Genomic DNA, 26,094 nt, shown 5'->3' on the forward strand with positions numbered 1-26,094 from the left:
TTGAGCCTCTGTCTTCAGCTCAGGTCATGATCTCAAGGTCCTGGGATAGAGCTCGGTATCAGGCTCTCTGCCCAACAGGGAGCCTGCTTCTCCCTCTCTCTCTCTGTCTGCCTCTATGCCTACTTGTGATCTCTCTCTCTGTCAAATAAATAAATAGAATATTTTTTTTTTAAGTGAATACACACAGTAGGAACAATGCTCTATGCTTGACCTTGTTTGCCTAAATTCAGAGATGGTTTGGGAGAAAGAACTCCTCCTGTAGAGCAGATTCTTCCTCTGGATCCTCTCCTGATGCCGTGATTTAAAGCAACTTCCCCTGGCTCAAGTGAGCTTTCTCTTGAGGCTGCATTAGAGTCCCTTTCCCCTGAGGTCTGAGGAGGCCTGCCTTTCACAAGTAATATGGTGGCCTTATAAAGAATCTGGGCTTCTATGTGACTTTTTATTGTTTTATTGACATTTATCAACTTTATTTTCATTTTCACTTAACTCTCCTTTACTCTAAACAATATATGTCTAAGGGTACCCGGATGGCTCAGTTGGTTGGGTATCTGCCTTCTGCTCGGGTCATTATCCCAGGGTCCTGGGATAGAACCCCATATTGGGCTCCCTGCTCAGCAGGGAGTCTGCTTATCTCTCTCCCTCTGCCCCTCCCCCCACTTGTGCTCTTTCTCTCTTTCTCAAATAAATAAATAAATAGAATTTAAGGAAAAAAAAAGTCTAGATTTACACATTATTCCATAGTATTTCTTTTCTTATGTTGAGCCCTAAAACTTTATGATCCTGACCAATCTGGGTTTTTTGTTTGTTTGTTTTTTGTTTTTTACCAAAATGCTCTTAAATATTTTGATCAGATGCTCTTAAAGATATACTGCAAACACCCAACTGTGTTTTTAAATTTCATTATTTTTTCTCCACAAAATGTAGGCACTCATTAAAGTTCTCACTCTTAAAATGCTTCCATGATTATTGTTATATCTCAACTTTGTTTTTGGTCTGGATAGAAGCCACAGTGATGACTCAGTTCATTCCATGAACCTTCAGTCTATTTTGCTAAAATAGACAACAGCTGAGCCATATTTATGTCATAATTTAATGAACCAACAGTGTATATAGTAACATTATAAATATTTCCTTTTTTGAGAAGGAAATTCACTTAAAATTTCCTTTTACATTTATTTAAAACAGGCTCCATAGGATTTTTATACATATATATGTGTGTGTTTGTATTTTTTTTCCCCTACTTCATCTCTATAGGTACCTATTAAGTTTTGGGAAAGCTTAGAGTTTTGGCTAAATAGATTGAATCCTGTTTTCAAATCTAGGCTTTGATAATTAAGACAAGACTTGCTTTTTCATCATCTGTGAAGTGGGGATAACTTTACTGTCACATTCTTAGTCCTGGGTTTATATTTGCATAAAAGATTAGCTAATTGCTGAAACTCTTCAAGTTTGGAAGGAGCTTGTTCCTTTAGCTGGCACCGAAAATAGATCTGCTCCTCGACAATGCCATGGAGGTGGGAGGCGTGCTGATAAGACTGGTCAGAAGTAGCTGGCTACTGTGGCTTGAGTGCCATAGTGTGAGACTATGGTTAGGTTCCACACTTATAGGTCCATTCTAGACATCTGTTATCCTCTGTTCCACAGGTCTGATGTGTGGGCTAGAGACCAAGACCTTGAGATCATGACCTGATCTGAAACTAAGAGTCAGCTGCTTAACTGACTGAGCCACCCGGGAGCCCCTAGGTATTGCTGATTCACATGCTAGCCAGCCTCTGAGGAGATGGGGGAGTTCCCAAGAAGAGCATCTGACCTGCCTGTCTCACATGTATTTACAGAGCCTACAGCCTCTATAAAGGGCTTCCTCAGTATCTTTGCAGTCTCATTTATAGAGGTGAAAGTGTTCAGAACATGCCTCCCCCAAATATGGCCCCTTTGGTAGATTGATTATTTTGAGCTGAAGACACTGGAAAATCAGCAAAGGCAGGAAGATACTTTTCTGGAACTCCTCTTATCTGCCTAAAGACTGATACTTCAAAAGGAATGGGAATGCAGTTGTTAGAGACTATCTCTTCTGGAGTTTCATCAAACAGGGAAGATTGAGTCTTATCACAGGAGGGAGACAAGAAGTCTTCTTCTAGTTTCCACATCCAGACAAACTTTGTCACAAACTATTGTATCTCCCATCAATTCTCCTAAGGCCCATTCATTTTTTTAAAAAAAATCATGTAGTCTCTCCGAAGTGGCCTACAACCTCTCTTCCCTTGTCCTACTGAGACTGTAAAGCTCTCAGATTTCACAGCTTTTTGGGGTATTCACTTTTTCCCCCAGGTGCATAATATTAAAAATTAATAAATTTGTGTACCTTTTCTCCTGTTAATCTAGACCCAGATATTGTACCTAGAAGGGTGAGGGAAAGTCTTTCTCCCCCTACAAAGGCTTATAGCCTTTTATATGCCCATATCTACAGAAGAAACATAATAGTAAGTTTTCTATTTCCATACATATTTGAACTCTCTTATGAGGAGAAAGTATGAAATTTGTAAACAATTAATTTTTTCAATTTATTATATGATCAATTATATTATTCTTTTGCCTTCCCTTTCTATGTTTGAGGATGTTCCTTATTATATGATGTAAATTGAATAATTTAGGATTTACTTAATTCCTCCCTCCATGCCCACTCTCCCACCACCCCCAGCTTCTGTAATTTTGCAATTTTTCCTCAGGCCAACTGGTGGTCATAGTTCAATTTCCCACTGACCCGGTTGGATGTCATTATTATTGTAACTATCATAAAGGTTCCCCTAACCCAAATTACTCTGTGTCCCATGTCTTTCCAAGCTTTTGAACAGGTTTTGAAGGTGGTAACCTGTGTCCCCCCAGATGAGTGATCTACAGGAGCCCAAGTCATGAACTGCTGAACTCAATGAAGACATGACAGGAATAATTCCCTTTGATTGCAAAAGTGTTCCATTAAGGATTGGTTGTATTTATAGTGTTTATTTTTCAGTATCCATCCTGACAAGCCAAGTGTGGTATAGCCTCAGTTAAGAAGTAAACAGCTACCAACATGGTTTGATGGATTAATAATGTAGTTTTCACTCAACAGCCTTTGTTATAGACTGTGGATATATTCGGAAAGATTGCTCAGGGAGTATTCACTTTAGGGTAAAAGGACATAGCGTGGCCTGATCTTTCTGATGACTTGAACTTCTTCTGCCTACTTCCTCCACTAGGATGACTTCTTAGCACATACCCTTAGTCTTCTAGAAGAACGTGGCTTTGAGTGCTCCTCTACCTCTGTCTATTCACAACCACATTTGAACTGTCCAAGAAGGATACTACAATGGACAATGCTTTCCATGGTGTAATACAGAACCCAAAAGCATCAGACCTGCTTGCCTTAGCCACATATGTGATAGCGCCAACCTTTCGTGTTTATGTCGTCAGCGTTCCATCTGTCACATTCAGGTAAACAATCAAAAGTACTTAGGGTTTCTTTCTTTTTTTTTTTTTTTTTTTTGTCTTGAGGGTGAGTAATAGAATTCCTGGTCCTGAAATGAAAAAAAATAGATTTTAAAAATTAGTTGAATGTGTTGTGATAAGCATCATTTCTTCCATCCCCACTCCTCTTCCTGTCCATATCCCTCAACATGTCCTTCATGTTGGTTTTGCATGTGCAGCTTTGATACATGATGTGTGCCCTCCTAGTCCGTGAAGCCTTCCCTTCTGGCTCTAGAGATCTGTTGTGGGTAGCAGTTGCTTCACTGATCATCTCAATTTCTAGTTGTACTAATTGCGTCAGAAGTGATGTTTGGAAACATGAAAAAAAAAAATCCTCAGTGGTGTTGTAACCAAACTAATGGGAGTTTGCTCCTTGATGAGTCACAGTTAAGATTATGCCAGGTGGACTCGTCACACAAGGGAAGCTTTATTTGCAGCAAAATGGAGATCATGGGAAACAATTTCCAAAGCCATGACTCCCTGAGCAAGGGTGATTGGGTTCTTTTTATTTAGAGTTAGGATGAATATTCAGAAAGGGGAACTTTGTCATCGCATGTAAGGATGGGCATAAGGTTATGTAGGCCCTTGGAAAACCTGCCTATGCATGATTCTATGTCATGTTCATGAAGCCTGTGCTCCTCCTACTCCTAATGAAGCAGATGTAACCATCAGAGCAGGGGAAGGGGCTATGGGCATGCTCTTGGAGCTGGTATAATCTACATGGTGGTCATAGGGGCATTATCTTGGGGAAGGAGCGGAGGTCCTTGCTTATTTATGAAACTCTGCACTGGGAGTTTTAATATTTATTTATTATCTCTGATCCGGTTGAGCTATTTGCTGGCCTGGTAGAAACTGTTACTGTTTGAATTCCCTTTGTTCCCTGAAAATCCTTAGCTACTGAGGTGTTTGCATTTCTTTGTAATTCCAACACCTCCTAGGAAGTTCTGCAGGAAGTGTGCTTGGGCAAGCAGGACACAGATCATAGGAAAGAGCTGGGAACATACAATAAATTCTCTTTTGTCAGGAGATCTAGGTCTTGTCTTTTATTTCTGAGAACCCCTAACTCTTTCTGCTTACAATGTTTCACTTGACTCATTCTGTATAGCTGAAGGCTTGAAACAATGTAAATTTTGTGGACATTCCCAGTTTCTAGTCCAATGAAAGAGGAGACACTGGTTTAGGAGAAAAGCTTGTGTTTACAGTGGATGAACATCATTTGCTTGTTGTGAGGCCTTGGGCAAGGTATATAACCTTCCTGTGCCTTCATTTCCTCATCTGTCAAATAGGAATATAATCTCCTGTGGTTGTCATGAGGGGTCAATTCGTTGTAAAACACTTAGAACAAGGTCTGCCATAAAGTAGCATTCAGGACATGTTTTCTTTAAAGAAAGCTTTAGAGACAAGGACAATGGGTTAAGATGAAATCAACCTTCACGTCTGTGTACCAAATTGAAAATCAAAAGCTTGCAGTTGGGTTTTCCTTAATCACCCTGAGAATGCAGTTGCACTTGACATAAATTGGGGATGAGGTTTGTATAGCTCTGTCTAGCATGGGGCCATGGGCCAGGTGTATAACATCTTTGAATCTCTCAGTATCAGAAAAAGAGGTTGGTATATCCAGGAACCTTATTAAGAGAAACCAGAAGAGAGATTTGAGAATTATTATGGCATATGCTTTGTATTAATTAAAGTGTTTTTAAAAGAAAAGAAAAAACTAAAACTGTCAAAAAACAGATGCTAAGAAGTTGAGCTGCTCATGTAACACCATGCCAAACCATCGAACCTCCCTCTACTAGCAATGAGAGAAAGCATTTTTTAAAAAGATTTTATTTATTTATTTGACGAGAGAGAAACAGTGAAAGAGGGAACACAAACAAGGGGAGTGGGAGAGGGAGAAGCAGGGAGTTGGATGTGGGGCTTGATCCCAGGGCCCTGGGATCATGACCTGTGGGAGGCAGATGCTTAACGACTTAGCCACCCAGGTGCCCCAAGAGAAAGCATTTCTAAAAAGAAATGATTTTGGTAGATATATGATTTGTTTGACTTGGTTCACTAAAAATTATTTGTGCAAGCTAGGTATGTAGGCATGGCATCATCTGGGTTTCCATGGTTACAAAAATAAGCACTCTCCTACAAACAGTCTTTGCAATAGACAAGTGTTTGATTATGATCTTAAAATTACTTTATAGTTCAAGGAATTTTCTTCAACTGAAAGAACAAAAACTTAATGTTTTAAAAATGTGTTTTTCTGGAATTGGGTATGTTTTAAAAGAACAAGAGGAGAGAGTCAGATTATGGAAATGATCTATCAACTGTGCTTTGGGTGTTTTGCTTTAAAACTATGCGCGCATCTTCGGTTCATTCTGCGTGTTGACCTGAGTGTCCTTTATGTGTTCCTGTCTATTCCCTGTGACCGTTCCTCAAGCCTTTACTACACTGTCTCCCTTCTCTCAACAGATGACAGGAGAGAGTGGAAAGAGGGGCCCTTATCTTGTTTAAACAGATAAAAGGAAAAACACAAAGACTTAATAGAAAGATTGCAAAAGATGGAAAGAGGGAAGAAATGTAAATGATTAATAGAATAAATGTAGTGGTTTTGGTCAGAAGGTTCAATCTCATTGGTTATCAACAAAATGTAGATTGAAACGACAGTAAGACAGTACTCCTCTTTTGCCTGTCAAGTCAGCAAGAATTTATAAAAGAACTCAGCACAGATAAAGGCATGATAAAACAGTAACTATTCCCATGCCAGTTGATGGAAAAATTAGTACACAGCCTTCGAAACATGCATGGTCTTTGCCCAGTCATTCCAACTGGGTTAAAACAGGAATAAGGATTAAAAATACACATTATTTGACCTATATCCATGCTAAAAGATCACAAATTTGCCAAAAGAAGCTTTCTAGCAGCCTGTGGGTAAAGGAAAACCTGATCAGTTATACAAGTCACAGTACTCATGTTATAAAAGCAGACCAGTTACTCTGGAAAAGGCCAGCTATTCTTCGTAGTAAGATCAGACACAGATTTATTCCATAGAATGTAGAAGGTTCTCATAAACGATATTAGGTGAGGTCATGGCTCATGACCTCAACAGTATCCTTCTGTAGTAGACAGGATGACTATTTATGCTGGGTTGAGAATTCCAACTTTTCTCATAGAGCCTCATGACCCCGCATCAAAACACAGTTAGTGGGCAACTAGAATGTGGATCAGGCATGTGGTTCTGTACTGGTCCAGAGATTATAGAGTACCTGTGAGTGAGTGAGCTCATATCCTTTAGATAATGCTCCCTTTGATAAATGTTATGGGGCATGAGATTGAGATTGTGTTTTTTAACAAGTACCTAGAAATCAGCTTTTGTATTTTGTCAGTTTCATGTGCACTAAGGACCGTTGGATTGGCTGGAGGTAAAAAGGATTTAAAAAATTATAACATGAAATAGTCAATTATGCAGCTATTAAGGGTGATGCTTAGGAAATATTCTGATAACATGAAAAATGTCTTGGGCTACAATATTAAATAAATGAAGCAGGATATAAAACTATAGATAGCATATGGTTTTAGCTATGATAAGAATATGTATATAGCAAGATATGAATCTTCAGCTTTTCTTAATATGCAATCTGATTTTGTTTTTCCTGTTGTTTACTGCAATAGGAGAATGGAAGGCACTTTTGGGATCAATTGGAATATCTTGGAAAGAGGAACCAGTTTTCAGTTACTAATTGCTTGGGCTCTACATTTGATTTCACAATCCAAACAAGAGGAGAAAAGAAGAAAGCAGGTTTTGTTTTGATTTGATTTGGGGGGCAAGAATTTATGGGGGGTACAAAGACAATATGGGGTAACAGATTGGGAGGAAGGATAACAATGAGGAGAATTTCCAGGGGCCTTCAGAAACCTAAAAGCTGGTCAGTGGAGTTGCCCATGAAGGGAGGGAATCCAGGACTAGATTTCTGTGCCCAGGAGAGAGCTGAGCCCTTATACCCAATCGGATACACCTGCACTTGGATGGTAATATGCCCATCACCAGTGTCCCAGGGTCTACAGCTGGATATAGGAAGGGATGTGCTCCTTCCTGAATTTGCATTAAGCTGATAATTGCCCCACAACAAGACTGTGGGATCCCTCATTCGGTACTCCTTATGAGCATCTTCAATAACCGTGCTCTAGGATACCCGTGCAGGGAAGGCAGGGAACAGGAAGGAAGCTTTTGTGTGTAAAGAAGGTGAACTAGACAAATTTGGGATCATTTCCTTTTGAGATAATTTTAATAGTGTGCCCATGTGTGTATGCACGTACACATGCACATACTGGAGAAAACTCTACCTCCTTCAGGATCCTACTCTGCCTCCCCTAACTGCCTCTTAAATATGGGTGCTGCCCAGGATCTATTCTCAGTCCTCCTTCTCCTAATTCTAGGTACGCTTCCTGGGCTGTTTCAACTTCCACACAAATTCTGATGCATGTACATTAAATGTGAAATCTCCAGCATAAATATCCTTCAATTATGGTCTAATGACACCCAAAACAGCTTCCACATAGGAAACACATCTAGTTCCTCATCTATACACTTTTTTTCTTTTTGTCTTTATTCTTTAAGCCTTGATGAATATTGTTCCATCGTAAACAGGAGGGTCCTGGGAAGGAGAAAGAAATTAGTACTCGGAATCCTTATAGCTACTTGTGAAGTAGGTGTACAGTCATTCCTATTTGCAGGTGAGGAAACTGAGGTTGGAGCAGGTAACTTGTATAAGATCAAACAGCTTGGAAGTAGGATGACTAAGGTTTAAAGTTAGACTTCCTGGCTCTTGTTGGGGAATCAGACTTCTTGTCCCCAGGATATGGGAGACTTTGCCGACCAGAACTAATTTTTCCTCTAGGGCGTGGTCACGTATGAGGTGTTTTGTAAGTCATCCCTGTCTTTTAACCTCAGTTTTATTTAAGAATCCTGAGTAAATGCTGTGACGTTTTGGCTTCATTTATCTTCTGACATTACCTGGAACCTCAGCCTGCCCAGCAAAAAGGCACATTATAGGATGCACAGCATAAAGAAAAAAACAACCCTCCCGCTGTGTGTCTCCTTTACTCTCACACTACTCTTCTGACCCCACATATGTGGGTTTTCCACATTTCAAGCAATTCTGGGATACCAGCCGGGTGTCCTACAATTCAACTCAGCTGTGACACCACTTATCCGGAGATGGTTCAGATCCCACAGGTTAAGGACTCAGTCTCGCAAAACTGCCCTACACCTCCTCCTTCAGACACGAATTAAAAGTCAGAGTTGTTACCTGTGCTTCTGACCAACAGGCTATCAGGGAGAGGTTTCCACACCCAAATCCTTGGGTGTGGTTAATTTACTACAGCAACTCGTAAAACTCAGGAAAATGGTTTACTTATCAGAGTGCCAGATTATAAAAAAGGATACAGATAAATAGCTGGCTGAAGACATACACAGGACAAAGCCCGGAAGGGTCTTGAGGGTCGGAGCTCTGTCCTCCATCCCAGTATACGGATGTGCTCACCCACCCGGAAGTCCTCTGAACCCCACCTTCTGGGGTTTTTATGGAGGCTTTCTTACATGAGCATGAATGATTAGATCTTTGGCCTTTTGATGATTGATTCAACCTCCTTGCTGAAATGGGGGATGGCCCTGAAAGTTACAATAATTTACAACATGATTCTATTCATATTAAGTGTCCATAATAGGGAAATCTTTTTTTTTTTTTAAAGATTTTATTTATTTATTTGACAGAGAGAGATCACAAGTAGGCAGAGAGCTAGGCAGAGAGAGAAGGGGAAGCAGGCTCCCTGCTGAGCAGAGAGCCCGATGTGGGGCTTGATCCCAGGACACTGAGATCATGACCTGAGCCGAAGGCAACGGCTTAATCCACTGAGCCACCCAGGCGTCCCCATAATAGGGAAATCTATAGAGACAGAAAGATTAGTGGTTGTGGTGGGGCCGCAGGGGGCAGGTGGGGTGGGACTTTGCGGGGGAAGATACTTGGATGATAGCTAAAGAATACAGGGGTTTTTGTTTGTTTATAATTAAAACAAAATATTCTAAGTAATTTCTATACCCAGTGTGGGGCTTGAACTCACAACCCCAAGATCAAGAATCACATGCTCTACTGACTGAGCCAACCAGGTGCCCCACAGGGTTTCTACTTGAGATAATGGAATTTTTCCAAAATTGACTGTAGTGATAGCTGCACAGTTCTGTGAACATACTACATACTAAACACCATTGAGTTGTATACTTTAAATGGGTAAATTCTAGGGTATGTGACCCATATCTCAAAAAGGCTGTTAAGAAAAAAAAGATTGACTAGAATAGATAATTTCTAATGTTGCTCTTCTTGGGTGTTCCTTGCAGTCACAAAGGAGGAACAAGAGCTAAGCTGATTTTCTCAAGGTTTTTTATCTTTTTCTAATTAAAAAATAAAAAATAAAAGTCACTTTACATGGGTGTTGAGTTTGGAATATTAAAGCTGGATATCTCACCAATCCTCCTGTTAAGATTTAAGGACCTAGGCAACTTCTATCCTGTTGCTCATTCTACAATACTTTCATTATCGAACTTACTTCATGGGCTGGATGGCTCCTGGAGCTCAGTCATTCTGTTTGCATTCCAGACAGCAAGAAAGTGAAAGGGGGGAAGGGCATGCCTCCTCACATTAAGGACAATTATGGAGTTGTACGTACCAATTCTTAAATCCAATTTGCAGCCCCTTGTCACTGGCAAGTAACTGAATGCATTAATTTAAGTAAGTAGCCAGATTTATTACATGACCATTCATACAGCAAAAAATTGGGGATGCAATTATTATAGAAGAAAAGAGATGTTGAGAGACACCTAGCACTTGGCCATGTTCCACAATTTATTTATTTATTTAAAAGAAAGATTTATTTATTTACTTATTTGACAGAGATCACAAGTAGGCAGAGAGAGAGAGAGAGGAGGAAGCAGGTTCTCCACTGAGCAGAGAGCCCAACGCGGGACCCGATACCAGGACCCTGAGATCACGACCTGAGCTGAAGGCAGAGGCTTAACCACTGAGCCACCCAGGCGCCCCCATGTTCCACAATTTAACCCAGCATTTACCTTTTCATCAATATCCTCAATTTCCTTGTCTCCTATTCCTCCTACACAATCATTGACAAAACCCTAAGTCTGGACCGATACATCTACCCACCATCTCTGCTCTTATACTGATCTTTTGAAAAAAGCCATACAACTATATGGCTTTTAGTGTTTCTACAAGTCTGTGATATTTAACTACAGGTGAGCTTTCACACAGCTAGCTTACAGGAATTTGTTCACAACAATCTTTCTATTCTTTGATCCATTGCACCTTGGAAGGCAGCTACGCTCACCACTATACCACCAACGCCGATTCCATCGCACCTCAGAAAACCTGGGATATAACTATCACTTTGGCTGCTAGCATATAGTTTTTGCTCACTAAAGTGATCCTTAAAATAAACTTCATAAAAAAGAGGAATTGATTTTCTGAAACAAATGACTCAGAACACTGCCTCAGATCAAGAAAATCAAGGCAGGTTAGTGGACGAATTCTAAAGAAATAATAACTGGCAGTCAGAAGTTTTTAGTCTTCTTTTAAAGAAAGAATAAGTTATATTAGCTTGTGTACTACAGTGTACAAATTCCTTGTGGTTGTTTGCAGCCAAAATACATGGGAGACAGATTTAATAATGAAGAAAGAATTAATGAGATGAGATTGCCTCCGAAATTGGCAAATGCTGATGACAAAAAACAGTAAAATCAAGAGTTTTGAAGAAAATATCATTTAAAAAGTAAAGCAAAACACAGATGGAGAAATGTAATTCCAACGAAAATTAAATCAGTGCCTCTCTGGTGGGAAGATAACAGGGATGTAGGCTGTGGCTAAGAAACAACCCCAGATCATCTGGTGGTCACTGATTTTGAAGATGCAAAACAGGAGAGAACAGCTATGTGCCACTCCACTTCCCTCCAACAAAATACTCCAGCTTTAATTCATTAGCATCTTGCATCTTAGAAGAGACAAAAGACAGATGAGGAAGCAGAGCTGGGAGCGCTCCTTGAACCAGTACCCAGAAGAGAGTAGCTAGGGCACAGGAAACCATGTGAGCAGAGGGAGACAGCACCTTCTGGGAGTGAGCCTGGACCCAGGCGTGTACTCCAGGATCTGCGCCAGAGGGATCTGCTCAGAGGGCAGATATCTGAGCAGCTTGGAGGTCAAGTTCTGGCTCAAAAGGCATTGACGGGGGAAATCTCACTCTTACCTTGAGGGTGCATTTGGACATCTCAGTGTGAACTGCTTTTGAAGGGTAGATTTCCCTCCAGCATTTCATAGCTGAGATTCCAATCCAGATTCACATTCTCTTTGTATGTTGTTCCCTCCACTGTTTCTTGGGGGCACTGTGAGCTCCAGCTGTTTCCACACCTTAAACTCTCTTCATGTTTCAATCTCTTATATTCTGGTTTTTACTCTCTTTGTCCTGCACAAACTACTGTGGTCAAGAGTACCTATTTGCACATTGCTAAATATAGTAACATTTCTTTGTCCTCATCTTACTTGACCTTGACCTCTCAATGGCATTGACTTGGTCCTTATTCCTTTACTCTTCAAGTACTCTCTATATACCCTTCAGATATTTCTCTCCTGATTTTCCTAACCACACTGACTTGTCCTTCTTAGCTTTCTTTCTTTTCTTTTTTTCAAGTTTATATTTAAATTCCAGTTAATTAATATATGGTGTAATATTAGTTTCAGTGATTCAACACTTGCATACACTACCCGGTGATCATCGCAAGTGCACTCCTTAATCCCCATCAACTATTAAACTCATTCCCTCACCCACATCCCTTCTGGTAACCATCAGTTTGTTCTCTGTAGTTACCTCTTAATTTTGTTGGCTTTTCCTCTTCAACTCAACCTTAAATAGGGGTACCTCAAGGACCTCTGTTTCTTCTCTATTTGTACTCTTTTCCTGGATAATACCATCCATTTCTTTCATTTGAAATTCACATAATGCTGGAGCGCCTGGATGGCTCAGGCAGAAGAGCATCTGATTCTTGGTCTCTGGTCATGAGTTCCAGTCCCCTACTGGGTGTAGAGTTTACTTAAAATAACAACAACAACAACCCACAAAACATTTAATGTTAATGGTTTCCAGAGGAGAATTGTTATACCTCCCAAGAATTCTCTTCTTAATTCTGGTCTTTTATCCAATTGTTTGCTTAACATTTCTATGTCTCCAAAATGTCTTACATTTGATATGTCCAAAATAGAACTCAAAATTTCCTGAAACTTTCTTAAAGTCTTTCTCATCCAACTAATTGGCAAACCACCTTCCCAATTGTGCAAGTCAAAAAATTAGATTTTTAATGATTGCTTCTTTTTCTTTCTATCCCACATCCAATCCCCAAACAAGTCTGGAGACTTCTATCTCCCCTCCCCCTCTGGCAATCTATTAGGAATCCATCATTTCTCTCCCCTACTGCTACTAGCGTAGTCCAGCCTGCCATCTTCTTCTAGTCAATCACAACAACTTCCTAACTAGCAACCCCACTTCTTCTTCTTCTTTTTTTTTTCATTATTTATTTTATTTTTCATTATTTATTTATTTGAAAGGAGAGAGAGAGAGAGAGAGCATGTGTGAGTGAGGGGAGGGACAGAGGAATAGGACCTTTAAGCAGGCTCCCTGCTGAGTCCAGGGGCTCGATTTGGACTTGATATGGGCTTTATGTGAGGCTCCATCCCATGACCCATGAGATCATGACCTGAGCCAAACTCAAGAGTCTTGATGCTTGACCAACTGAGGCATCCAGGCACCCCCATTTTCTTTCTCTCTCTCCCTTCTTTCCTTCCTTCCTTCCTTCCTTCCCTCTGGTCATGAGTTCCAGTCCCCTCCCTCCCTCTCTTTCTTCCTTTCTCTCTCTCTGCAACATGGGGCTTGAACTTGTGACCCTGAGATCAAGAGCTGCAGGATCCACGGACAGAGCCAGGCAGGCCCCTTCTACTTCTATTTTTTGATACCACCAATCTTTTTTTCTGTGTAGTCATGATACTCTTTTTTTTTTTTTTTTTAATTTACTTGACAGAGAGAGATCACAAGTAGGCAGAGAGGCAGGCAGAGAGAGAGAGAGAGGAGGAAGCAGGACCCCTGCCGAGCAGAGAGCCCGATGCGGGACTCGATCCCAGGACCCTGAGATCATGACCTGAGCCGAAGGCAGTGGCTTAACCCACTGAGCCACCCAGGGACCCAGTCATGATACTCTTAAAATATAAATCAAATAATTTCATTTCCTGACTAAATAAATCAAGTTTTCCACTCCACTGAGAATAAAACCCAAATTCCTTATTCTTTTCTTCTTTCTTTCTCTTTTTCTTCTTCTTCTTCTTCTTCTTTTTTTTTTTTTTTGCCTGTTGGATAAAGGAATGTTTCTGAACAGGTTAAGAATCTCTATATAAGTTTTAGGGCTATCAAAAAACCAAGAGAAGGGGACATATTTTGGCAGAAAGAAGCATATTAAGAAATTTTGTTCAATTCTTGAAGAACTGGAGGCAAGAGACCAGCCTTAGGCACAGATGTGAATTGGGTAATGTTTATCTGCAGTGTTTGCAGCCTCCATCTCTTCAGCCATTCAATTCCTTCCTTGGGGTATTTCCTTATCAGAACCAGGAAAAAATATAAAGCGAATATAAGTACAAATTTAAGCTTAATAACTCTTTGCATTTCAAAGTTACTTCTAATTATGAAATGATAGGCATCTTTCTTTATTACCAAAGGAATTTCAGACATCATTTTTGAGGGGGATTAGAAAGAAGAGCAGATGATTTAAAAAAATCCCCGTTTACAACCTACCAGCTATTCTGCCTTTAAAAAGGCTAATCCAGCTAGGGTTATTTAAAATTTATTATAAAGCATGCTGAGAAGCAAAATAGAAGTATTTTGTTTCCTCTTGTTCTTGTGTGGTGTGAAACTTATTTGCCTGGCAAAGTTTTTTAACTCTGCAAATGTTTGCAATTCGAAAGACCATATTCTCTTTTTTTTTTATATATAATCGACATAAAATATTATATTGGTTTCAGATGCTCAACATCCAGATGGGTCTAATCTGCATGGCAGGCATGATCTGAGTTTCCCTTCTGTATTGCTCTTCTAGTGTGGTCCCAGGCTATTTCCCCTTGGCTTATAAGCCTCAGCTTCTGATTTTTATCCTTTGTACTCACCAAACTCTTTTCTGCCTTAGACCTTTACACATGCCCTTCCCTCTTCCTGGGAAGCTCTTCCTCCACAGTTAGCATAGCCAGTTCCTTCAGATTCCTTAGATACTAGGGTAAATATCACTTCTGCAGAGAGATCGCCACTGATCTTTCTGTTTCTTTTTTTCTATCTCTGTCTTCTTCTTCTTCTTCTTTTTTTTTCCCCCAAAACTTAAAAACAAACATACATTTGCTGCTTATTAGGTGTCAAATATTGTTCTATTCACAATAATCTCATCAGTAATTATATTATTGTCCCCTCTTTAAGGATGAGGCAACTGAGGCACACATAGCTAGTAAGAGGTAAAGTTGGATTTGACCCAAACAGATTAGCTTCTGCTCTTCACCACTATGCTGTATCCTGCTTATCAGTGCCACAATCTGGAATTTTTATATTTATCTTTTTAAAAAAAGATTTTATTTATTTATTTTAGAGAGAGAGGAAGCATGAGACTCTGTGTGGGGGGGTGGGGAGGAACAGAGGAGGAGGGAGAGGGAGGAGGAAAGAATCTCAAGCAGACTCTGTGCTGGGTGCAGAACCCATGGTGGGGCTTGATCTCATGACCCCAAGATTATGACCTGAGCCAAAACCAAGAGTTGGAGGCTTAACCAACTGAACCACCCATGCATTCCTGTTTTTTTTTTTTTTTTTTAAGATTTTATTTATTTATTTGTCAGAGAGGGAGCGAGCGAGAGCGAGCACAGGCAGAGTGGCAGGCAGAGTCAGAGGGAGAAGCAGGCTCCCTGCGGAGCAAGAAGCCCGATGTGGGACTCGATCCCAGGACGCTGGGATGATGACCTGAGCTGAAGGCAGCTGCTTAACCAACTGAGCCACCCAGGCGTCCCTGTTGTTTTTAATTCGTTTTGTCATGTGTTTTTTTGCTTGTCCCTCTCAGAACACAAGCTCCATGAAGTCAGGACCACTGACCACTGATATCTTACTGGTCACTGATTTCACAATGCCTACTATTGTTCTTAGGACATAAGGGGCACTTAATAAATATCTGTTTAAAGAATGAATGAATGAGAACAAGGGAAAACAATATTCATGTAAAGTTGTGAGTGGTTGATTTGAGGTACTAAGTCACAAAATATAATTTTTCTTAAATATTTGTATTTTTAAAAAGTATTGTTTATTCTCTACAGTTCGAGTTTGAGTGTGGGGCTCGAACTTATGATCCTGAGATCAAGAGTTGCACTCTCTTCTGACTGAGCTAGCCAGACACCCCTAATTTTTTTCTAAATATTTGTAAATAAGAAGGTTTCCTAAGTAATCAGAGGCTGCTAATTTAAAGAAATATGAGGGAACACTACTTCCAGGAATGGTTTAAGAAATTCTTTTCTAGGGCACCTGGGTGGCTCAGTCATTAAGCGTCTGCCTCTGGCTCTGGTCATTATCCCAGGGTTCTGGGATGGAGCCCAGTACCAGGCTCCCAGCTCAATGAGTAGCCTGCTTCCCCTTCCCCACTTCCTCTACTTGTGTTCCCTCCCTCTCTCTGTCTCACTCTCTCTCTCTCTCTCTCAAATAAATAAATATTAAAAAAATTATTTTCTAGATACTTGTCAGTGATCTATATATACTTCTATCTATATCTATGTGTGTACCTATATATACATGGTATGTATGACATATATATGGAGAGAAATGTAACTGTGCAGCTCTGGGAGAGTATGGTATGTAAGGGAATACGTTAATTTTCTTCAAGTTAAATACCAACATATAAAGGATCAAAGTTGTAATAAGCAAAATCTTGTAATGTTAAAATAGTGTAATGTCTGAACGAAGTCAGACTGAATACATTAACTAAAGTAGATGAATCAGGAAAATGGGGCAAGAAGGAAAGTTGCAGAGGCAAACTCCATTCTCAGAAATATCCAAAGGAAAGGGAGTAACAGGCAGTCTCCCCGAAGTGTTACGATTCCTTCAGTTCCTTCAGAAGGGCTCTGCTTATACTTTGTGGAGTGAGGAAAGGCCAGGGAGCATACTGGGAAGAAGGCAGTTTGGCTACCCATAATTATAGCTTTTATCTCTTCTCTCAGCAGGTCATGATCATTCTTCATTGTGGGGCGCCCAGGAGGAGCTTCGCAACTGGACTGTGACATCAAGGCAGTATAAGTGGGAATGATGTGGTCATTATCTCCCCTGCTTCTCTGCCAGGTTGGAATGTATGGTTAGGAGCGGGTTTCAAGTATTTTCTCCATTTAATTAATTAATTAATTAATTATAGGTCAGATAATCACAAGAGAATATTCTGTTGTAATTGTCAGCATCTGGAAGGAATCATTTTTTGTCTGTTTTTGGAGGCAGTGAAAATCACATCCAGACTGCCTATTATTAGTCAAGGCTTTGTAAGAGCATTGTTTGCTCTTCCTCCCACACCATCAGCAACTGTCTTTGTTTCTTTACCATCTACAAAAGGAAGGGGAGTGTTGAGTCCTGCTTTCTAATAGGAAAGTGTGTGTGTGTGTGTGTGTGTTGATCACCTCCTGGCTACTGAGAAACACCTCTCTAAATAGTGGCCCCCAATAGAAGAGAAGGAACTGGTAAGCCCTTTGGTGTATTGGTCCCAGAGCCTCCCTTCCATTTCCACAGAAATCACTCCTTTTCTCTCCTATTCTCCCTTTCCTCTAGGTTAGCCATTTTCATCTCTTCTCCGTTTTTGGTCTTTCACTCTGACTTTGTCTTCCTCTCCTTTTGTGACTCTTCATATTGATCAAAGTGGTCATTTTACTAGCATATAATATTTAGTTGCCGGGTGTGTATTATTAATGAGTGCTGAGGCCAATATAATCCAGTTTAGGGCTCTGGAGTTTGGATTAAATTTTGGCTTCACCACTGAAGAGTTGCCTGATTTGGACAAATCCCTCAATTTCCTGTGCCTTTCTTTCACCACTTTTAAGTTGGTGGGGTTAATGGTTCCTAGATTGGGGATAATGGTTCCTACCCCCAAGAGTGGTCATTAGGACTAGAGAGAATGCATATACCATACTCAGAAGAACGGCTGGCATGTGGTCTCAAGAACTATTAGCTCTTATTATTTTAGAAATGTTTATTGTAGGGAAGGAATCGTTGATGCCAATATAGGGAATTTCATGCAGTTTTCCTTTAATGAAGAACGAGTAGAGTAGCACGACTGAGGCAAGAAACAGTGCTACCTAAAGGCTTACTGGGTGTATGCATTTTGCAGAGCAGATCCCAGTCCTGTGGCAAGCTGGGCACAAACCGCTGTGCGAAGGCAAGCAACTTTAGTGAAGACTGTCCTAAGGGGTAATAAGGGGTTATAACCAGGCCAAGCTAGCCAGGGGAAGGGAGGGGAGGTGGAAGGTAGGGGAGAGGGCGGGAAGAGCGCGCAGTGGGGTGGGTCTGGCAGGCTTTGCAAGCGCAGCGCTGGTTTGGGTGCTGGAGGCTGGAAGGAGGCTGGGAGCCCAGGGGGCGAGAAGGATACGCGGGACCCCGAGCGCGTTAGTTACTGTTTGCTTTTCCCTGGGAAAGGCGTCGATTCCAGGCGGTTCCTGAGCTCGGGCTCCCGTCGCAGCGGCAGAGCAGGGGCGTCCCCGCCACTCCGGGGGGCTTCGGTGTCCGCGGGTCAAAGTCCTGGGAGGAACTCGCGTCCGCGGCCAGCCGGGCGGGGCGGAGGCTCCCCCGGCGCGCGTCCCGCCGCCTCCGCCTCGGTCTCCCGCCCGCGCGCCCCCCGGTGCAGCTGGCGGTGGCGGCCCCGCGCGCCCGGCGGGAGGCGCCTCGGGATGTTTCCGTCGGTTCCTTCCCTCCCCCCGCGCTGACTCCATCCGCCTCCCCGCCCCCCTGCTCGGAGCCGGGGCCAGGCGCGAAGGGAGGGAGCGGGCCGAGACTGCATCATTCCGCACCGGCTGCAGCACAGCCAGAGGGAGCAGGTGGAGCGAGCGAGCGAGACGCGAGCCCGAGCGCGCCAGGCCCCGGGGAGACTGCAGTGACGCTGCCCGGGAGACATGGCGGCCCGGCGCCTCTGAATAAGCAGAATCCGGAGCTCCTCGTCGTCCCCGGCAGCCGCAGCCCAGGCCATGCCACACGGCTGCTGACCGCACGCAGGGGCCGGCCCAGAGGACTCATGCGGCAGCGGCCGGCGCCTCGCCCCTGATCCTCTCCTGCGTTCTCCATGTTGCATTTCTCCTCAGTTTCTCCGGCAGTGTAGCCGCTGCCGGCAGTGTAGCCCTGCATCCAGCCACACTTTTCTTTCCCATTTTCACCCTTCCCCCGCCTGCTTTGCATCCATCTCCCCACCCCGACACCCCCTCCTGCCTCCATCCGCCGGGGCTATGGCCGCAGAAGAGGTATTGCAGACTGTGGACCATTATAAGACTGAGATAGAGAGGCTGACCAAGGAGCTCACGGAGACGACCCACGAGAAGATCCAGGCTGCCGAGTACGGGCTGGTGGTGCTGGAAGAGAAGCTGACCCTCAAACAGCAGTATGACGAGCTGGAGGCTGAGTACGACAGCCTCAAACAGGAGCTGGAGCAGCTGAAAGAGGTGAGTTGCCTGTCACCTCATCCCTCCGCGGGCCCCGCGCCCCCACCCCCCAACGCCCACTCTTCGCTGGTAAAAAGTCGGAAAGGATGCGGTTGAGAGGGAGGTTTCTTCGTCTTAGAGCCCTTTGTTGATAAGAGAAGATTGAAAGAGTCCATTGTCCCCCCCCCCCCCCAAGAGAAAAATTGCCCGGGAAATGAATGTATAAGCTGGAATTTGAGAGGCGGTGGCTGTGCGGGCTGTGGGGGAGGGAGGGAGGTTCAGAAGTCTTCAAGTCTCAGCACTCGAGGGCGACCGCTGGGTCGGAATGCGTAAATCCAACTTCCCAAAACTGTTCTTTCAAACCCGGGTTCCAGCGACGATCCCGTAATCCACAAAAGGGGATGAGTAGGGTTGCGCTGAGGGACCCACGGTGTCAGGCGGCGGGACCTACGGTGCCTCCGCCTGGTGAATGTGACCACTCCTTGATGCAAGAGGGAACTGTGATTAGAACTCTCCGCCAATCCCATCGGACAAAGTCTGGGCGGTTTTCCTTCTCCTTGGCTTTATTCATGTCCTCAGGCTGCCTGAGAAAAACAACTCTGCTGGGTGATCCCACTGCCTCGATTTCACCTCTGAGTGAGGCAGAGCCATGCCCAAGTCAGATAAGGTCACCCTGACCAGGGAAAATTGAACTCCTCTACACATTGGCTGAATGGTATATATCAAGTGCAAGGGTAGCCGTCCATATCAAATGAGGCTCTTCTGTTTGAAATGACTGGGTTTGTATAAAACCAGAATATCACAAATGGGCCCTGTATGCCACTGGCCCTCTTGAGTCTTTCGGTGTTTGGCTTCTCTTAAACACTGGCTAATGTTTGGAAGAAAATAATGGATATGCTTTGATTGCCTATCAAGCGCTCATAAGAATATACATACTGTTGAAGGAACTCGGTCTGTTTTATCTGATTCCTGAAGCACTATGGGTAGCAGGTCACTAGTTATAAATTTAGATGTATACACTGCTTTTCTTTGTGGTGAGTCTTTTTTTCTAGGTGCATATTGGCTTTTAGGTGTTAGTTTTAAATTTGGCATGTATAATTATCAAAAATGTTTTTCTTACTTAGTTTTTTGGAGGATGTCTCTTTTATCTGGCTACAGTTAAAAACGTGATTTATGACCTGTCTAATCAAATTGCCTTCTAATCTAGTGCACAATATGGTAAATACACTTTCAGGTATGTCTTATTTTTATTCTGATGCCTAAATGCGAACAAATTAACATATGGTGAAAACCCCAACTAAAAATCTGATTTTCACATATCAGGCTGTAAATTTTGAGTCCGTGTTTTTCTTATCATGTACATGTCTGTTCTTAACAACAGCTGGACTCACTGGTATTTTCCAAGTTAGATTAGGCCAGATATGTTTAAATTCAGTGATGCTAAACCTTGTGAAGTCAGGAAACAGGATAGTGATTGTAATTCTCAGAGGTGTTTTGATGTTTAAACCTGTCAACATTGCTTTGCCAAGGTGAGGGAGTGCAAACCAGGCAGTGGTAACCCATCACCTCCTTGATAAAGGGGGTAGACTTAATTTAATGAAATGGAGTATTACTGTTAACAGATCTTCCTGCTTGATTTTAGCAACCTTTCTGGGGGTATTTCTGTGTCATTTGCACTTACTCTGCATAGTAGTCCATTATGCAATTGTCTTTTGCCTTTACTAGACCATGAGCTCTTAAGGAAAGGAAACTGCCTTAATTTATTTTGCATCCAAATCCTTGAACACAAAGTCTATCACATTGTAAGTGTATAATAAATATTTTATTAAAGAATGAATTTCTACTGAAAGAAGGGATACCCTTATCAAACATTCACTAGTCAGTATTGGTTAGTGTCAGAGAAAGATGAAGAAAATTAGGAAGTATAGGAAGTGACTGGTATTGAAACACTACCTTTATTATTGTCATCAACAATAATGGGAAAAATGAGAAAAAACATTTTGTGAGAATAGCACAATTGTAGTTTCTTAATGAAGAATAATACAAATAGCAGTTAGACATTTTTTCTTTAAAAATTTGAGGCATATTTTGTTCTATATTAGCAGGAGGCTGATAAAAAATTTATCAGGATTATTTTTACCAAATGAAACTCATTTACATAAGTATTTTGAGTTGCACTTAGCATAAATTGATTTGGTTATTTATTCCGAATGAACTGTCTTAAGCAATTACATAAAAATGTATCTAAGAGTAATAAAATAATCATTTTATTTGATTGTTTGATGTTGTGACCTGTTATTTTTACTCTTTTAATGTATACTTTAATTGGAAGTATTATTTAAAGGCGCTAAATCAGTCTCAATAATACTTCCTACTTGAAAGGTAAATCCAGAATAATTGGGCAAACTAAAATATCCCAATGATGATAATCATATAGAAGCCATTTTTGAAAGACGTGTTTTGTGAGGGTTCTGATTTTTAAAAGGGAAGTTTTGTTCACTTGCAGGTACATATAGTAAACAATGCTGCATTTTTTCTGTAAAGCCAAGTATAAAATCTTTGGCTTGTTTCTAGACTCTTGCAACAAATATGATTCATTTAAAAGTAATTGGTCCAGTTTACGGAAATGTCAGCAGAAAATGACAGTACTAAGTCCAAGTTGAACGTTGATAATTTGCAGTGTAGCAACCTGGCTTGGTCTTTACAGATCATTTTATTTTCAAGAGTCAGTACTCAGCAGTGTTGCTGCCCTTCTTCCCAGGCTGATTACTGCTGTGATAATAATGCTAAGTGAGCAGTGCTGCCTGAAGATGTGCAAAATCAAGATAATGAATTCATTAATTTTTTCTAGTTATTTCTTCCCTGAGTCTAGATTGCTTTTGACCTGGCTTGACATCATTTAGGGCTCTGCTCTGTGCCTACATCACTGTTCACATGACCCAAAAGAACAGACTTGAAAGAAAAGTACTAATGTTATGAAAAAAGAATGACTTCTGCCATCATCATAGTGTTCTCCTTTTAATTATCTTAGGGGAGCTGGACAAAGCAACATCCCTTGGTCATACTTGACCATGGTTTTATAATTTCACAAGTAATGCTTGCTTTTCAGTGACCTGAGGGGCACCCATGCCCAGTTATGTTCAGGTCCTGGCTGATTATATGTTTGGGACATGTGTAAATCAGCACTGTGATTGTCATTCAGGCCAAAATAGTGTTTGAGGAAGAGTCATAGTTCCAAAATAATTTTAAAAAACTAAAAATACACACACACACACACACACACACACACACACACACACATTCCTAGAATTTAAATTTGTTTGTGGTTGTTTTGTTTTTTACTTTAAAAGTATTTGAAATTTAAAAACCAGTAAAATTGAAAAAGATCCCTATAGAAAGGAATGATTCAGCATTCCTGGTAGCATTGTAGAAAACATATCCATGTGACAACTTAAGAAAAGTTTTGCAGCTAGCTTATGGTAGACTATGTACTAAGAATTTTCAACTCATATTTTTGCTCATATTCTTAATCCTGACACCAATTATAGACACCATTTGCTAATGAAGCACTTTGTGGACAATGACCAGCTTTTCTTCCTGAAGGTAATTTTATGGGTTTTGTTTGTTTGTTTTTTCAGGACTATGGTTAAATCATTCAAGGAATAAACTTTGAACTTAGACACTTTTTAGAGACTGTCACATTGGGTATCTGATGAAAGCCATTTAATTTTTTGGATTCATCTTTAAACAGAAATTTTTTCCTTCTTATGCTTAGAAAGATTGTTAGCTTTGTATATGCTAAATCATGAAATCATACTGGCAGGAGGGAGCCCCTAGATTTCATTTCCAATCTATGAATAAACATAGAGAATGTTAATAATTTATTTGCCTAGACTAGTGTTTTCTCTTTCACTGGTTTGAAAGAAGAATGTTTATATTTATCATCATATTTATTACTAAATTAAAACATCTATAATGTACCAACATATGCTTTTAGAAGGTATTTGCAAAGTATTTGCAAACAACCTCAACAAATAAACACAATCACTTTCAATCATATGTGTATATTTTTTGACCCAGTCACTCTAACCTGTACCATTCCTTCTTTTTATTTCAACTCAAAATTTCATCTTTGGCAAAGTTATTTCTCAGATATCATTTAACAAGATGTTATATCTTTTATCACATTCATTATGTTTGCATGAACATGTAAGTAACCATGGTTTGATGATTTTTTCAGATTTTCATGTTTATGAATATTCTGCTTTATCAACCCTTCCATATACTTATACTTTATGGGTATTGCATTCCAAATTTGAAAATATGATAATTACTTGCATGTTGAAATATATAGTAAAAGACTTTCTCACACAGAATGTTGGACCTGTAAATATGGCTTTGAAGGAGAGGAAGACATGAAGAGAAGCAGTCTTACTATTTAATAATTCAGTATGCTGAAGAAGACATGTGAAGTCAAGTGGCAGGAGATCATATTGGAAAAGGGGCAGTAGTCACATTTTGCCCTGGGGATAGCAGAACCATTAAAAGGAGATGAAAAGAAACACTTAGTAACACTGTGGTGCCTCACATCTTATTTAATCTTCAGAGGAATTCAGAGATTTACTGCTCATTTTTACCGATAAGAAAATAATAAAAATAACAAAGCATTTAATTCTGTAAAAAGCTCCATTTAGGACTTGGCATTTTGCATGCCTTATCTTTCATTCTTATAAGAATCCTTTTTTAAGGTAGTTATCACGTGAATTATGCAGAAGAGGAAAATAGGTCTTAGATTAAGTGTTCTTCTCAAGACTGCAAAACTAAGTGGTAGAACTTGGTTTAGGAAGAAGCACATTTTCTTTTTACTATACCACACTACCTGAGAGGGTGGAACACCTTAGTTACAAGTTGGTTTAGAAAGTCCCAGCGTGGGGCACCTGGGTGGCTCAGTGGGTTAAGCCTCTGCCTTCAGCTCAGGTCATGATCTCGGGGTCCTGGGTTCAAGTTCCACATCGGGCTCTCTGCTTGGCGGAGAGCCTGCTTCCTCCTCTCTCTCTCTGCCTGCCTCTCTGCCGTCTTGTGATCTCTGTCTGTCAAATAAATAAATAAAATCTTAAAAAAAAAAAAAGTCCTAGCATTGGTTATAGAGAGTATATTGGAGCTGTGCAGGGGCAGTAGAAATGATGAGGAGGGGCCAAACTTAATAGCTGTTTAGAAGATGCAGGGTGGAACATGATGCTGGGTGACTAGATGTGGGAAGTAAGGAAAAGAATAGTGTTGAGAATTTTCTCAGGGTATGTGGAATTTGGCTCCATTCACAAAGGAAGGTGCTATGGGGGAAAGCTCTTTTAAAGGGTCCAGTTGATGACCAGGTTATATGAATCCTTTTAATTCATGTTTTCTTTGAGCAGAGGTATAAGTTGCATGAGAAATTCAAATACTCAACTCTCAACTTAATAAAACAAAGGAATAATTTGTATAATTAGTTGTCATTTTATTCAAATCTAGTCTCCAGAACACAGAAAATAGGAACAATTCAACAGTGTTTTCTCCAGTTAGTTTGATTGTATTTTGAATTAGGAAATGTACAAATTAATAAAAAATGGGCAAAGAAGCTGGGCTGGCACAGTGAGTACCCAGAGGTCAGCCTCAGTGGAAAACTCGCCCTTCCTGACCTCGTAGGTTAGAGGGCGCTAGGAGAAATAGCACACACCTCTTGCTGACAGATAACTTGAAATTGCATTAGTGCTTTTAATTTAATTTTTTTTTCTTTCTCTTTTTGGTCATAATCATTTGATTGCTCTTTATTTTTTTATTTTTAATTTTTTTAAAGGTATAGCTAATCTATTTTTTTAAAGATTTTATTTATTTATTTGACAGAGATCACAAGTAGGCAGAGAGACTGGCAGAGAGAGAGAGGAGGAAGCAGGCTCCCTGTTGAGCAGAGAGCCTGATTCCGGGCTCTATCCCAGGACACTGGGATCATGACCTGAGCCGAAGGCAGAGGCTTAACCCACTGAGCCACCCAGGCACCCCTTGATTGCAGAGAGGCAGGCAGAGAGAGAGAGAGAGGAGGAAGCAGGCTCCCCAATGAGCAGAGAGCCTGATGAGGGGCTTGATCCCAGGACCCTGAGATCATGACCTGAGCAGAAGGCAGAGGCTTAACCCACTGAGCCACGTAGGCCCCCCTTAAATGTCTTTAAATACATGAGTCCATTGACAGGGTTTTTTGTTTATCCTGTTCTTTTATTTTCATAAAAATGGGGTTGTGTTATACATATTACTCTGCAACCTGGTATTTTTCATTTAATACTTTATCCTTTTATTTTATTTTATTTTTTTTAAGATTTTATTTATTTATTTGTCAGGGATAGAGGGAGAGAGAGCGAGCGAGCACAGGCAGACAGAGAGGCAGGCAGAGGCAGAGGGAGAAGCAGGCTCCCTGCCGAGCAAGGAGCCTGATGTGGGACTCCATCCCAGGACACTGGGATCATGACCTGAGCTGAAGGCAGCTGCTTAACCAACTGAGCCACCCAGGCGTCCCAATACTTTATCCTTTTAAAATGCAAATATTTCTGGGGTGCCTGGGGGCTCAGTTTGTTAAACGTGGGACTCTTGGTTTCTGCTCAGATCATGATCTTGGGATCCTGGGATCGAGCCCTAGTGTCAGGCTCCATGCTCACTGTGGAGTCTGCTTGTCCCTCTTCCTCCCCTTCTGCCCCTCTGTCCAACCCCCTCCCCCAAATAATTACAAAAATCCTTAAAAAATTTTAAAAATGCAGATATTTCTAGAACAACGCTAACTTTTTTTTTTTTTTTTTAAGAT

At 41.1% G+C, this 26,094-nt stretch overlaps 1 protein-coding gene across 12 annotated transcripts in view; it reads left to right on the forward strand.

The window, feature by feature from the left end:
• Window positions 1–19,070: 19,070 nt before the first annotated feature.
• The window catches only part of BICD1 (BICD cargo adaptor 1), a 221,657-nt gene continuing 214,633 nt past the window's right edge, over window positions 19,071–26,094 (forward strand). For 10 of the 12 annotated variants that reach the window (XM_082738619.1, XM_082738624.1, XM_082738623.1 and 7 more), the window contains exon 1: window positions 19,071–19,289. In XM_082738619.1, coding sequence (XP_082594745.1) covers window positions 19,077–19,289 — 213 coding nt within the window. In that variant the 5' untranslated portion in view covers window positions 19,071–19,076. Of the gene's footprint in view, window positions 19,290–22,816; window positions 22,872–23,642; window positions 25,307–26,094 lie in introns of those variants that run through there. The other 2 variants (XM_082738621.1, XM_082738622.1) reach the window with 2 other exon arrangements.

The sequence above is a fragment of the Mustela nivalis genome (genome assembly GCF_964662115.1).
Source record: "Mustela nivalis genome assembly, chromosome: 7".
Classification (NCBI taxonomy): Eukaryota; Metazoa; Chordata; class Mammalia; order Carnivora; family Mustelidae; genus Mustela; species Mustela nivalis.